The sequence below is a fragment of the Syngnathoides biaculeatus genome, chromosome 15, assembly GCF_019802595.1.
Source record: "Syngnathoides biaculeatus isolate LvHL_M chromosome 15, ASM1980259v1, whole genome shotgun sequence".
Taxonomy (NCBI): Eukaryota; Metazoa; Chordata; class Actinopteri; order Syngnathiformes; family Syngnathidae; genus Syngnathoides; species Syngnathoides biaculeatus.
The window spans coordinates 4787460-4803889 of NC_084654.1; the positions used below are offsets into that span (position 1 = coordinate 4787460).

Consider the following 16430-nt stretch of genomic DNA (forward strand, 5'->3'; position numbering starts at 1 on the left):
ACTATGATGTTTGCAGATGATATTGTGATCTGCAGTGAAAGGAGGGAGCAGGTGGAGGAACAATTACAAAATGGAGGCACGCACTGGAAAAGAGAGGAATGAAGATTAGCCAAAGTAAAACAGAATGTATGTGCCTGAATGTGAGGGGCGGAGGAAGAGGAGTGAAGCTTCAGGGAGAAGAGATAGCGAGGGTGGATGACTTCAAATACTTGGGGTCAACAATGCAGACCAATGGAGAGTGTGGTGAAGTGAAAAAACAGGTCCAAGCGGGGTGGAACAGTTGGCGGAAGGTGTCTGGTGTTCTATGCGACAGAAGAGTCTCCGCTAGGATTTAGCGCAAAGTTTATAAAACAGTGGTGAGGCCGGCCATGATGTCCGGATTCGAGACTGTGGCACTGAAGAAAGAACAGGAAGCAGAACAGGAGGTAGCAGAAATGAAGATGCTGAGGTTCTCGCTCGGAGTGAGCAGGTTGGATAGGATTAGAAATGAGCTCATTAGAGGGACACCCAAAGTTGGATGTTTTGAAGACGATGTTAAAGAGAGCAGACTTAGATGGTTTGGACATGTTCAGAGGCGAGAGAGTGAGTATATTGGTAGAAGGGGGCTAAGGATGGAGCTGCCTTGCAAAATAGCGAGAGGAAGACCAAAGAAGAGGTTGATAGATGATGTGAGGGAGGACATGAGGACAGTGGATGTTAGAGAAGAAGATGGACGAGATAGGCTTAGATGGAAAAAGATGGCACGTTGTGGCGACCCCTAATGGGACAAGCTGATAGGAAAAGAAGAAAAAGAAGAAGGGATGCTGTGGTGTGACCTTAAACAGGAGCTTCATGCTAGAAAACCGTCCAACATGGTGGAGATGAAAAATTCTGCAAAGAAGAGTGGGACAAAATTCCTCCAGAGCGATATGAAAGACTCATTACCAATTATCACAAACACTTGATTTCAGTTATTGCTGCCAGGGCTGGGTGGCACAACCCATTATTAGGCTCAGGTGGCAATTACTTTTTCGCAAAGGGTCAGAAGGATTTGGAGGGTCTTAATCAAGTTAATTTAAAATTAAAATTAAGTTCATAAAATTTGTCATTTGAAAACTGTATTTTGTATTTCCTTCGGTTGTCGCTGAGTAATGTTAAAATTGATATGATGATTTGAAACCTTTCTGTGTGATAGATATGCAATAAAAACAGAAATCAGGAAGGGTGTGAATACTTTTTTAGGCACTGTATTTTGAAAGAATGTTTGGGTGATTTAAAGCACAAAGTAAATGAGGTTTATCCTGAATCCAAACAGTTGGATTCTTGCTGAGAAAAAGAATGAGAGCAAATTCATGTCATGCACAGTGAGCATGGATTGTGACTAGTTCCATTTAGTGCTTTTGCCTTTATCTTTGATTAAATCTCCAGAGAAGAGATTAGAGATTATATTCAACACTTTAGTAATGTCAATGGATTTGAAACATCGACATCCATCCATCCATCCGTTTTCTTTACCTCTTATCTTCAAGAGGGTTGCGGGGAGTGCTGGAGCCTATCCGAGCTGTCAACGGGCAGGAGGCAGAGTACACCCTTAAGTGGTTGCCAGCCAATCGCAGGGTACATGGACAAACAGCCGCATTCACAATCACACTTAGGGGCAATTTTGAGTGTCCAATTAATGTTGCGTGTTTTTGGGATGTGGGAGAAAACTGGAGCGCCCGGAGAAAACCCACACAGGCACAGGGGGAACATGCAAACTCCACAAGGGCGAGTCCGGAATTGAACCCTGGACCTCAGAACTTTGAGGCCAACGCTTTACCATCTGACCCACCGTGCCACCCCCATCCACATTCAGTGAACACTCATTTTCAACAAAAACATTTAATCTGTATCGCAAAATTTGTGAAAGGCTAACTTTGATATTTGCTTCACACGGGCAATAAAATTAGCATAAGTTTTTAATAAATAGCATTTTAAATCAACTTGCAACATCCTGGTTGGCAGCCAAGTATTTTAACACCATAATCAAATACATGCACATTATCCATACCATATATACTGTAACAACCTTCGTCTTTTAAAAACACATTATTTAAAAGCAGATTACAGGAATAAAAAGGCTCAGAGAAACAGCAATGATGTGAAATAAGTTCCTGTACAGAGCAAGCCACAAATGAAGGTTGAATGGGAATTTAGGTACGGAAAAAAAGCAAGAAAACATGCGTATATTACTGTAACCCCCTAGCCCCAAAAGAAAACAAAAAACAGAACTTTCAAGACATTAAGTGCAGTTGAAGTACAATCAAAAGTTCATGAGAACATCTCTTTCCTGCATGCTAGTATAGAATGGCTTTCCAAACACAAATGAGTGTAGTCCTGCTCTCAACTTCTCAGCAAAGGCCATGACAATGTTCAGATCTCCCTCCACCATCAGATCTAGGTCGTTCTTTAAATTGCGTAAGGACCGGAAAGGCTTCTTCCCCTTTTGACTGTGAAGGGAGGAGTGGCAATGGTTAGCAAATTGTCAAACACAGGTAATAAGCATATAACTGTAGCTGGGCAGTGAGTGAACATTAGTTGTCACACTGGTTTATGTATGCGGCTTCACAATGGAGTAAACAATGTTATCACCTGTAAAATTACTTGCCCTGACATTTCAGGCTCATTACCATGCTGCAATAAAATGGAAAGATAAATAAAAACTGCCCTTTTCAGTTCAAGTGAAAATAACACTGGTAAATCACAAGTTTAAATTTTATTTGCTATTAGACCATTTTGTAAGAGCTGGAGAGTTGGCATATTTTCTGAAGATTCTAAGGATGAAGTACAGGTGTTCATCAGTTGACATTCATCGCAAAAAAAGAGCAGCATTAATATCTGCTACTAAAGATAGACGGAGTTCAGACCACGAGCTACAGAATGTGTGCAGGTCGATCATTCACTAAGCAATGCAGAAATGCAATGCAGTTTGTGTGTTGTTGGTGCATCACATCAGACCATTATAAAATGTGGTCCCCCCCCTTGCGCATTCACCTTTACGTGGTGGAGGGGTTTTGTGTGTCCCGATGATCCTAGGAGCTAAGTTGTCTGGTGGCATTATGCCCCTGGGAGTGTCACCCATGGTAAACAGGTTCGAGGTGAGGGACAAGACTAAGCATGGCCCAAAGAACCCCTTGGTGGGAAACACAAAACGAGTAATTACATAATATTTTATTATTTATTACATTGTGTATTTTGGATGCTTATTTTTGGGTGGAGACAGGGGCGGGCTCGGGTGCCTTGGAACGGATTAAGCTATTTATATGTTCACGTTAAAATTCACGTTACGAAACAACTTACGTATAGGGAGATAGATCGAGAGATTGATAGATCGATAGATAGATACAGCCATGTATTGTGAGATTTTGGGGAACAACCTCTTACCCTCAGTCAGAGCATTGAAAATGGGTCGTAACTGGGTCTTTCAACATGACCCGAAGCACACAGCCAGGAAAACCAAGGAGTGGCTCCGTAAGAAGCATATCAAGATTCTGGCATGGCCTAGCCAGTATCAAGACCTAAACCCAAGAGAAAATCTTTGGAAGGAGCTGAAACTCAGTGTTTCTCAGCGACAACCCAGAAACCTGTCTGATCTAGAGAAGATCTGTGTGGAGGAGTGGGCCAAAATCCCTCCTGTAGTGTGTGCAAACCTGGTGAACAACTACAGGAAATGTTTGACCTATGTAATTGCAAACAAAAGCTACTGTACCAAAAATTAACATGTTTTCTCAGGTGTTCAAATTGTTATTGGCAGCTGTTTCACACAAATTGTGAAAAAAAAAAAATCATACATTCTGATTTCTGGATTTTTCTTTTTAGATTCTCTCTCTCACAGTGGACATACACCTATGATGAAAATTTCAGACCACTTTATGATTTCTATGTGGGAGAGCTTGCAATATAGCAGTGTTCAAATACTCATTTTCTTCACTGTACATGGCCACGGTCATCCTCTCCTTAATAGAGTTCAGTCGTCCAGTCCCATGTGCAGAAAAACACCCCCAAAGCATGGTGCTACCCGCATGCTCCACAGTAGGGATGGTGTTCTAGGAATGGAACTTCCTCCAAACACGGTTCATGGAATTATGACCAAAAAGTTCAATTTTGGTCTCTTCTGACCACAAAACTTTCTCCCATGACTCTTCCGTATCATCCAAATGGTCATTGCATTGTGCTGGTTTAAGCAGGGTAACCTTCCGTGCCATGTATGATTTCAAACCATGACGTCTGTGTGCAGCATAATAGCTAAATGGTGCTTCACCATGTTTGCTTTGGACTCTGCGCTCCACTATTTGACCCGAGTCAGTCGATCTCTGAGCTCTACTATGTTTGTATTCCGTAAGCATTTCTTTTATGTATTCAGGACCTAAATCATTTAATTATTTATAGACCAATAGGAGAACTTTAAAATCTATTCTAAAGCTGATTGGAAGCCAAAATTAAAATTTTGAAGAATTTGACCCAAGGGTAGTGTATACAGGCTGAACAGTAGAGGTCCAAGAACTGACCCTTGAGGGACCCCATAGGTCATTCCCATTCGTTGAGACCGAGTACCTCCAATGGTCACAAAGTAGCTACTTTCTTCCAGGTAGGACCTAAACCATTTGAGGACCGTTCCATTTAGTCCTACCCACGTTTTCAACCTGTTTAGCAGTATATTGTGATCTACCGTATCAAAAGCCGCACTGAGATCCAACAAAACCAAAATTGACACCGTTCCTGAGTCAGTATTCAACCTTATATCATTTAGCACTTTGATAAGAGCAGATTCTGTACTGTGATGAGTTCGGAAACCTGATTGAAATTTGTTAAAAAGTCCATTTGAATTCAAGAAATTGCTGGGTTGATTAAAAATAACTTTTTAAAGAATTTTGGCTATGAACGGGAGATTTGAGATGTGTCTATAGCTTGCTAACGTGGAATCGTCCAGTGCTCTGTTTTTTAGAAGAGGCTTAACAGCAGCTACTTGAAGAGCTTTGGGAAGCTCGCCAAACTGAAGTGAGCAATTGATTATTTGCTGCAAATCAGGTAGCACTGACTTCACAATAGTTTTGAAAAACTCAGATGGTATTGAGTCGAGACAGCTCATTGATGGTTTCAATTGCTGCACAGTTTTCTCTACAGTTTTTTGGTCAACTATATCAAATTCTGACAAGTTAATAGTTTTCTCTGGGTGGCTTCAGATGTGAGATCATTCTATCTTTTTGCTGATTTGTGCTGACATTTGACCTAATGGATCTTTCTGATTCGGGGGGGTTGTAAGCTTGTCAACCACAGCAAATAGAGCGGGTATATTGCTGAGGTACTTACTGACGATTTCAGAAGTGTTGCTGTCTAGCTCTAACTAACTCTTGGTTAAAATTACAAAGACACTGTAGAGGTCATAGTCAATTTGGAGTTTAGTTTTTCTCCACTTGCATTCCGCTTTCCAACACTCCGATTTAGATCTCTTGACCATCATTGTGCTCCGCTACGGTGTTCTATGTCGCCTCAGTCTTAGTTTTAACAGGAGCGACAGCATTCATGGCATTTGTGATTTTTGAGGTGAAATTGTCCAAAAGTTCATCAACTGTCTCAGCATTCACAGTCTGTGGCACAGCCACAGTCTCCATAAACTGAGTAGCAGCACTCTCCGTACTGTGTAGGAGTAGAGTATGCTCGGCCGGCTGGGGGTGCATTGCCGTATCTATAGCGACTCGGCCCCCAGCCTTGTAAGCCTTTTTTTTTAATTAACAAAAGTGCATAATAACTTTAAACAAGCAATAATGAGGGGGGGGACGACAGACAAATTGTTTATTTGCACAGAAAGTACGTAATGTACTAAAAATTTAACGTGCAACTCGAGGTAGGGTTTATGGAACAAAAGAAAAAAAGCAATGTAAAACAACTGTTTCAAATGTCTACGGTGGGGGATAACTCACTCCTTTTTAACAAGGAATGTAATGTAGACCGTTTCTACCATCTTGAGAGCACCTTCCAAAAGTGGCTCATAACAACGTCATTGAAATTTTGTAGTGCTCTTCAACATACTGTTTTGTTGGGGTGATGGAGTTCTACAAAATTAGGGATGTCGTTCCATTTAGCGCAGATAGCTTTTATATCGGCACTTGTGACATCCTTCCTGCCTTCAGCCTTATCACACGACATCTCCTCCCTTACTCACCAACACTATCCCCAGCAAACTGCTGTTCGTTTACGAAAATCCGAAGCAGCTTTTCGACTTCCTCCAAGATCTGTGGCATATGCTTGGTTAACGCGCACACCAGATTTGTATTCGGCTATCAAATCTGTCTTAAAGTTGGCCATTTTACGCACCACTTTCCTTTTTTCAGCACCAGCAGTTCCACTTGCCTTCTTTGGAGCTATGATCGGGGGTTAATATTGCTCAATTGGAAGAAAAAAAGTCACTACCGGGACAGGTCCGCGTGCGGAGGAGTGTGTGGGTCAAGTGGTTGCGTTGCGCACATGCATTACATCGTTTCCGTTTTTTTGGGGGATGCGTTCGAAAGCACAATAACAAATCATCGTGGATCAGCTGGTCGGGGCGTTCAAATACCAATTTGGACGAAAACAGGGACTTTTGAAAACCAAGGTGCCACTACATATTATTTTATGATGTTATTAGTAACCGTGGTTAACCTCTAAAGCAGGGGTGGCCAACCAATCAGAGATCAAGTCACATTTTTTACAAACACAAGAAAGATCCAAAGAGCCACTTCATACACATCCTGGAAACATCATTCCCTCCTCACACACATTGCGTTGCTCATCCAGATTTATTGTAAATGTTACACACCAACATAAGAAAAACTGACTCCTACTGAGTACCTTCTTCTTTTCCTTTAGGCTTGTCCCGTTAGGGGTCGCCACAGCGTGTCATCTTTTGCCATCTTAGCCTATCTTCTGCAGCTTCCCCTCCAACCCCAACTTCCCTCATGTCTTCCCTCACCACATCCATAAACCTTCTCTTTAGTCTTCCTCTCGCTCTTTTGCCTGGCAGCTCCATCCTTAGCACCCTTCCACCAATATACTCATTCTCCCGCCTCTGAACATGTCCAAACCATCAATGTCTGCTCTCTCAAATCTTGTCTCCAAAACATCCAACTTTGGCTGTCCCTCTAATGAGCTCATTTCTAATCCTATCCAACCTGCTCACTCCGAGCGAGAACCTCAACATCTTCCTTTCTGTTACCTCCAGTTCTGCTTCCTGTTGTTTCTTCAGTACCACTGTCTCTAATCCGTACATCATGGCCGGCCTCACCACTGTTTTGTAAACTTTACCCTTCATCCTTGCAGAGACTCTTCTGTCACATAACACACCAGACACCTTCCGCCAGCTGTTCCAACCTACTTGGACCCGTTTCTTTACTTCCTTACCACACTCACCATCGCTCTGGATTGTTGACCAAGTATTTTAAGTCCTCCACCCTCGCTATCTCTTCTGCCTGTAGCCTCACTCTTCCCCCTCCACCTTTATATATACATATTCTGTTTTATTTCGGCTAATCTTCATTCCTCTCCTTTCCAGTGCATGTCTCCATTTTTCTAATTGTTCCTCTGCATGCTCCCTGCTTTCACTGCATATCACAATATCATCTGCGAACATCATGGTCCAAGGGGATTCCAGTCTAACCTCATCTGTCAGCCTATCCATTACCACTGCAAACAGGAAGGGGCTCAGAGCTGATCCCTGATGCAGTCCCACCTCCACCTTAAATTCTTCTGTCACACCTAAGGCACACCTCACCATTGTTCTGCTGCCATCATACATGTCCTGTACTATTTTAACATACTTCTCTGCCACACCACACACTTACGCATGCAGTACCACAGTTCCTTTCTTGGTACTCTGTCATAGGCTTTCTCTAGATCCACAAAGACACAATGTAGCTACTTCTGACCTCCTCTGTACTTTTCCACTAGCATCATCAAGGTAAATAATGCATCTGTGGTACTCTTTCTAGGCATGAAACCATACTGTTGCTCGCAGATACTTCTGTCCTGAGTCTAGCCTCCACTACTCTTTCCCATAACTTCATTGTGTGGCTCATCAACTTTATTTTTCTATAATTCCCACAGCTCTGAACATCCCCTTTGTTCTTGAAAATGGGAACTAGAACACTTTTCCGCCATTCTTCAGGCATCTTTTCGCCCGCTAGTATTCTGTTGAATAAGTAGGTCAAAAACTCCACAGCCATCTCTCCAAATTGCTTCTATACCTCTACCGGTATGTCATCAGGACCAACTGCCTTTCCATTTTTCATCCTTTTGTAGTGCTTTTCTGACTTCCTCCTTACTAATCATTGCCACTTCCTGGTCTTTCACACTTGCCTCTTCAACTCTTCCTTCTCTCTCATTTTCTTCATTCATCAACTTCTCAAGTATTCTTTCCATCTATTTAGCACACTACTGGCACCAGTCAACACATTTCCAGATCTATCCTTAATCACCCTTACCTGCTGCACATCCTTCCCATCTCTATCCCCCTGTCTGGCCAACCTGTAGAGATCCTTTTCTCCTTCTTTTGTGTCCAACCTGGTGTGCATGTCTTCATATGCCTTTTGTTTAGCTTTCGCCACCTCTACCTTTGCCCTACGTTGCATCTCGATGTACTCCTTTCGCCTCTCCTCAGTTTTCTCAGTGTCCCACTTCTTCTTCGCTCATCTCTTTCCTTGTATGACTCCCTGTATTTTGGGGTTCCACCACCAAGTCTCCTTCTCCCCTTTCCTACCAAAAGACACACCAAGTACTCTCCTGCCTGTCTCTATGATTACCTTGGCTGTCGTAGTCCAGTCTTCCGTGAGCTTCTGATGTCCATCGAGAGCTTGTCTCACCTGTATCCGAAAGGCCGCACAACATTCTTCCTTTCTCAGCTTCCACCACTTGGTTCTCTGCTCTACCTTTGTCTTCTTAATCTTCCTACCCACCACCAGAGTCATCCTACACACCACCATCCTATGCTGTCGAGCTACACTCTCCCCTACCACAACTTTACAGTCAGTAATCTCCTTCAGATTACATCGTCTGCACAAAATATAATCCACCTGCGTGCTTCTACCTCCACTCTTGTAGGTCACTATATGTTCCTCCCTCTTCTGGAAATAAGTGTTCACTACAGCTATCTCCATCCTTTTTGCAAAGTCCACCACCATCTGTCCCTCAAAGTTCCTTTCCTGGATGCCGTACTTACCCATCGCTTCTTCATCACCCCTGTTTCCTTTACCAACATGTCCATTACAATCTGCACCAATCACAACTCTCTTGCTGTCTGGGATCCTCAGAACTACTTCATCTAGTTCCTTCCAGAATTTATCTTTCAACTCTAGGTCACATCCTACCTGTGGGGCATAGCCGCTAACCACATTATACATAACACCCTCAATTTCAAATTTTAGTCTCATCACTCGATCTGATACTCTTTTCACCTCCAAGACATTCTTAGCCAGCTCTTCCTTTAAAATAACCCCTACTCCATTTCTCTTCCCATCTACTCCGTGGTAGAATAATTCAAACCCTGCTCCTAAACTTCTAGCCTTACTACCTTTCCACCTGCTCTCTTGGATGCACAGAATATCAACCTTTCTCCTCATCATCATGTCAACCAACCCCTGAGCTTTGCCTGTCATAGTCCCAACATTCAAAGTCCCTACACTCAGTTGTAGGCTCTGTGCATTCCTCTTTTTCTTCTGACGATGGATCCGCTTTCCTCCTCTTCTTTGTCTTCGACCCACAGTAGCTGAATTTCCATCGACGCCCTGGAGGTTAGCAGTGCCGGGGGCGGGCATTGTTAACCCGGGCCACGACCCATCCGGTATGGGATTCTTTAGATGACCGCTCATATTTGTTTGGCACAGTTTTTATGCAGGATGCCCTTCCTGACGCAACCCTCTGGATTTATCCAGGCTTGGGACCTGCCTACAGATTGCACTGGTTTGTGCCCCCATAGGGCTGCATTACTCCTACTGAGTACCTAGTAATTAAAAAAAATAAAAAATAAAAAGAAAAATTAATTGTGTGGTCTCACACATTCCAGTTCAACCAAGTCTTTTCTTGTATGCCACAAAAGCCAACACTAAAATACTCACGATTGGAGGTCCGAGTACAACTGTGAATCAATAGGCCTGCTCCTGTCTGATATTCTGTTGTTCAACAGTGTGGCGGGACAGTTGAAGGTCTGATAGCATTTGTTTAAAATTGTTGTTTTCAGGACACAACATTTCAGCGATATCACTGAGGTATTTTAAATTCCCCTTCCTTTGTATGCCTTTTTGGCCCTTGCAATATTCCAAGCCAGTTGATGTGATGCAGGCATTAGTATCTGGATGCTTCAATTATTTTTTTTTAAACTGCATCTGCTTTTCTGTCTTATTTTTCAAAGAGACTAACGTGTTACTCCAAAGTTCATTCCCTTTTAGAAATTCAAGGTCGATGTTAGCATGGAGTGAGCTGAAGTGAAAATTTGAAGCTGTGAAATGTGATGAAGATGTCTGATACAAAAGGTAGAACAGCAGGCCGTAGCGCTCAACAAAAAAAATATGAGCTCTCCCACTCTGGGAAAAATGTCCTGTGTTCATCCACATATTTTCGTTTAACTGTTCATTTTTCTCTTCCATTTTGAGAGTGAAATTGACAAATTGTTTTCCCCAAAGATCATGATCCAACTGGGAAACTTCAAACTCTTTTCATTCAATGCGCAGGCCAGTTTTGCGAGAATACCTTTCCTGCTACGATCACCTGATCGTGGTCAGGAGACGGAGGGGAGAAGTCTTCTCTGGGCCGAGGTTGTGCTCCTCAGGGTTGTGTGAGCTGTCTCAAGGCCATCTGTAAGATAAGCTTACACATTTCACAGAGGCCTGTGAAATGTATCACCTCATGTGTCATAAATCTCTTTTAATGACTCTGTTGCTGTGCAGGGATGCGTGTGTGTGCTGTTTGTCTACGGGAAGTTTAAGAGCTCAAGGTGACTGCAAATTTATGATAGCTGCATTCTTGTGGGTTTTTGTAACAGGAAGAACTGTGTCTACTCAGAGGACACCCGGCCTTGAGAAGATTAACTGTCTTTGTATAACAACTTTACTTGTCTTGTGAAACCTGCTCTCCCCCACCCTATGTGTGGAGCTCAATAAAATGTGTGGTTTTGGGGAGACTCGGGGAGAGTCTTACGTGCGGGCTGAAGAATATGTTCTTCTTCCCTGAGTTCTCCCCAAACTGCAGTTTGGTAAAAAATAACTCTGCCTCTGTCTCAATCATTCTATCCTGGTGCCGTGAGCTTCTGGGTCCACATTGAGCGAGAAGTCCGTGCTTTGGACCTAACATTTCTCTGGTGCCGAAACCCGGGAACCCAACAGCTTGACGCCTGGAACGACGCGGGATCAACGAGACCAAGAATCTGGTACCAGTGTCCTCCATTGAAGGATCGGTCGCATCGCTGATCCAGCGCCCGACCGGACTTTCGGGTGACGGGTCCCAACGGACCAGGGCCACGGCACTGAGGTAGGATAAAACTTATTTTGTCTCATAGGATGGTTATATGGTATAACTTAACATCTAAAAATAAAATAGAGCGGAAATAAACCCAGATTTAACAAGTAGTAAAATTACGTTAAAATAGGAGACTAAAAGTGGTGTGTGAGGACCGCTCCGATACTTCCTGCCTTTTAAAACTTGTCTCTAGGTGAGACACAGACAGAATAGGTTTCTGTAAAGAGTAAAATACGTGTAAGTCTCTAGGTGAGACCAAGCAGAATAGGTTTCTGCATACGCGAAGTTTCTAGGTAAAACTAAAATAGAGTAAGTCTCTAGGTGAGACCAAGCAGAATAGGTTTCTGCATACGCGAAGTTTCTAGGTGAAACTAAAATAGAGTAAATGCTGCAGGACCCTGCACAAGAGAGGAGGAGGAGGTTCGTGAGCCCCGACCACACCCGTCAAAATTCAGAATTTTCTAAAAAAAAAAAAAAATCTCGCCTTCGGAGCAACACAGGAAAAAAAAAAAAAAAATGGGACAAGCAGAGACAAAAGAGGTGGCTGAACCTCCTGATGTGAAATTTATGCAGAGACATCATCCGGGTAGTTGTGAGTATTTGAGAAAATGGGTCAATAAATATGATTTCCGACCCGATCTTAAAGATCCGGAGGAATTTAAGGGATTAAAAGCATGCATAAAAACTCGATGGGAAGAGAAGGTGAGAAAGGGAAAGAAGACAGGGAAAGTTGAGATGGAATTAAGTAAGTTGAAAATTTGGGAAGACCAGTGTGTTAAAAGGCAGAGAGATATAAAAAAAAAAGAACAGGAAAAAAAAGGAGAGACGAGAAAGACAAACAGGGGGGGTTGATTGCTGCCCTTGGCATCAAGCCAGATAAAGAAACAACTGCGCCACAGAGAAGATCAGCAAGAGGAAACGCACACCAGCAAGCTGCAAGCACAAGAGGAAGTGAAACCACCCAAGCAGTGGGCCAGAGCCCAGCAGAAGGCGGGGCTGAAGAGGAAGAAGAAGATTGGAGAGAGGCAACAGATCCTGCAGCCCCTGCATTCTCGCCGATCACCACCAGAGGGGGGCGCCGCAGAGCTGATCAGACAAAAGTGAAGATCTACCCCAGCTTATCTGATTGGCAGGAGCAGACCCCAGCAAGGAAACAACGCCACCCAGCGGGGCCAAGTGGAACTACAAGTGGAGCTGCAGAGATGTACCCACTGTATGCTGTTGCCAATCCTCATTATGGGATGGATGGAGATAACGAACCCACCATCCTAGTGCCAAGACCATGGACAGCAACTGAATGTTCTGAAGCCTGTACAGGCCTGGGGGATCCAGAGACAGACCCAGCTTTTTGGTGTTCTAATTTCAGAGAACTAAAAAGCTCTTTTCACCTTAATGGGACTGAAGTGGAGACAGCATTCAAGACAGCGCTGAAACATCGTTGGGGAAGAGTGAGAGGAAATTTTAACCCCCGTGGAGGAAACAATGGACCAATCCTACGCCCAGATGACCCCCTCCTGACTATCAGGATGGATGAAGTACTGGAGCGAGTAATGACAGCTTACCAGAAGCCACCAGATTACAGCAAAATCAGACAGTGCCGCCAGAAACCAGAAGAATCAGTCCATGATTTCAAGATCAGACTGGAAGGAATATTCAAAACCAACAGTGGGCTGCCTGAAGATGCTAACGACAATGGTCCCTACCACAGCCAGCTAAGACAATGCCTTATGGACGGTTTCCAACCATACATCAGAAGGGAATGGACAGCACAACAGCCATGGCAGCGCTGACTGCAGCCATAAGAGGAATGGCGACGTCTACTGAGACACACGAGTCCTCTGAGGTGTACGCTATGCAAAGAGAAGGAGAAAGGAGAGGTCAAAGAAGAGGTCAAGGTCAACAAAAAGGGGGACCAAGCCTGAAGTGCTACAACTGTGGGAAACCAGGACACCTGACTAGAGAATGCAGGAGTCCCAAGAAGTGTTTCAACTGCCAGGAAGAGGGACACATGGCACGTGAATGCCCCCTCCCAGACAGCCGGAAAGGAGGGAGCAACCGAGAACCACCAAGAGACCCCCCATTCAATCCACAATATGATCAATGACTATTAGAGGGAGAAGAAGATGAGGGTGATGAGCCAGAAGAACCACCAGACCCGGAGAAAGCATCATCAATCCAAGTTTTCGACCTCTCCATCTTAAATCTGGAAGACCGCTTAAGACCCAAACCATTTCGGTGGCTCAAAGTTGGGCCATTTAAAAAACCAACAAAATTTTTACGTGACACTGGAGCAGACCATTCAGTCCTGATAGATCCAGTTAAGGGAGTAAAAGCTTCCAGAAGACAAATCATAGTGATAGGAGCTGGAGGCCTAGCACAACGCGAACTATGGTCTCACCCGGTGTTGGTCGAGGATAAAGATGGCCAACAAATTGAAACCAAGTTTGTTATGAGCAACACCCTGTGAATCTAATGGGCAGAGACCTACTAACAGCACTGAGAATAAACCTGATTGCCACGGAAGATGGGATCAAACCAATCAAAACTATGGAACAGATGGACGCCTGTGTCAGCCAAGGAAACGGACCACCGGATGAATTTTATTCACTGGACCTTGACAACGTTGGTCCAACCTCAGTTGTCCGTGACCTAGGAAGAACTGCAACACAGATGACAGACGAAGAACAATACAGGCTATGCAGTGGTAACAGAAGAGGCAATACTCAAAGCGGGAAAGCTCCCTGGCAACTCGTCAGCGCAGGCAGCAGAAATCGTGGCACTCACAGAAGCATGCAAACTCTTCCAAGGTCAAGAGGTCACGATATATACGGACAGCCAATATGCCTATTCAACGCTCCACGTCTTTGCTGCACAATGGGCCAGGAGAGGCATGCAAACATCAAGTGGAAAACCAGTCCAGCATGCTGATCTGCTCAAAGCCTTACTCCAAGCAGTTCTACTCCCAAGGAGAATTGCTGTCTGTAAGTGCAAAGCCCACACGAAAGCCACAGATCCAGTGTCCCAAGGGAATGCTAAAGCTGACCAAGCAGCAAAACAAGCAGCGATGGGAACCAGCCACACCCATGTTCAAGAAGAAGCAGACAGCACAGATGAAGATAAGTGTGAACGAACGACACATCCTTTGCAGAAGCAAGACATCATCCCTCTCCAAGTTCTGAAGGACATGCAGGACAATGCCCCGCCGAATGAAAAGCAACAGTGGACTGCAGCAGGAGCAAAAATGGACGGCCTGGGCATTTACAGAGTTTTGGACAAACCCTGCCTCCCTCTGAGTCTTTTTCAAGCAGTGGCTAAATTGAGTCATGGGCCGAGCTATGTCTCAACAGGGGGGATGGTGGGGATAGTAGAAAATAACTTCTACTGTACCAAAGGCCTCATTACCTATTTTAAAAATTTTTGCAGATCGTGCCTCACATGCTGCAAACACAATGCTCAGGGAAATGTCAGACCTACAAGAGGGAAGTGCCCACAAAGGTCTTACCCATTTGAAATAATCCACATGGATTTCATAGAACTGAACAGATCCGGTCCACACAAATACTGCTTAGTAATAGTGGACTCATTCTCAAAATGGGTAGAAATCTTCCCAGCAAAAAAGCCAGATGCACTGACAGTAGCAAAAGCTATATGTAAAAACATCATCCCAGATCACGGTATTCCAAGAGTTATTTGGAGTGACAATGGGTCACATTTTGTTAACCAAATTATTGGAGAAATGGCCCAACACATCTAGGGATCAGCCTAAAACATCACTGTGCTTATCATCCACAGAGTGCAGGACTAGTGGAGAGAACTAATGGCACTATCAAACTTAGACTCAAAAAGACCATGGAAGAAACAGGGAAACCATGGCCAGAGTGTTTGCCCTTAGTCAAAACATACATGAGAATAGTTCCAACAGTAAGAGGCATCACACCTTTTGAAGCAGTAAAAGGAAGACCTTTTCAGCTTCCATTATGGGAAGCGTCAGGAGTACAGGAGGAAAAAGGGGAACTTGACCCCATGACAGACTGGCTGCTTAGACTTTTCCAAAATGACAATGTGAAAAGAGCAAATGATCTGCCAGGTCCTTCTCTCCCTTCCACACAGGAACCGCTGACTCCAGGAGACCAGGTGCTGATAAAGGTCATCAAGAGGAAGTGCTGGTCCAGCCCGAGGTGGGAAGGCCCATTCACAGTGCTCCTGACCACACCCACAGCTGTCAAAATCGCGGAGAGAGAGACGTGGATTCACCAGTCCCACACCAAAAAGGTCCATCCTGTCACTTAAAGCAGCTACTATGGTGACGACCCGGTATAAATACTGACTGATTTCCTACTGTCTACGGGTGCGGTACTGAGAACCAAACCCCACCGGTGAGGACATGTGCTAGTAACCTCTGTCCTCCGCTTTCTTTCCCTCTTTATTTAGGTTTACTGTGTTCTCTGCCATTTTTTATTTGATTCCCTTCTCAGCCAGGCCATGAGGCTGTCGCTCCAAGCGGAGGGCAGGGGAGGAATTTTTCCCTACTAAGAGGGTTTTCGCCTCCCCCTGACTGGGTACCTATGTTGTGCATTATTATGATGTTCTGCTCTAAAACCTGTTATAGGACTGAGCTCAATTGATGTTCCAAAAATCCACAACAGGGGGGAAATGTAAGATAAGCTTACACATTTCACAGAGGCCTGTGAAATGTATCACCTCATGTGTCATAAATCTCTTTTAATGACTCTGTTGCTGTGCAGGGATGCGTGTGTGTGCTGTTTGTCTATGGGAAGTTTAAGAGCTCAAGGTGACTGCAAATTTATGATAGCTGCATTCTTGTGGGTTTTTGTAACAGGAAGAACTGTGTCTACTCAGAGGACACCCGGCCTTGAGAAGATTAACTGTCTCTGTATAACAACTTTACTTGTCTTGTGAAACCTGCTCTC

The 16430-nt window shown here is 44.1% G+C and overlaps 1 protein-coding gene across 3 annotated transcripts in view; it reads right to left on the reverse strand.

The window, feature by feature from the left end:
* Window positions 1–1844: 1844 nt before the first annotated feature.
* Window positions 1845–16430, reverse strand: part of c9orf72 (C9orf72-SMCR8 complex subunit) — a 44366-nt gene continuing 29780 nt past the window's right edge. For 2 of the 3 annotated variants that reach the window (XM_061844158.1, XM_061844157.1), the window contains one exon: window positions 1845–2468. In XM_061844158.1, the coding sequence (XP_061700142.1) occupies window positions 2282–2468 (187 nt within the window). In that variant the 3' untranslated portion in view covers window positions 1845–2281. The remainder of the gene's footprint in view (window positions 2469–16430) is intronic. The other variant, XM_061844159.1, reaches the window with a different exon arrangement.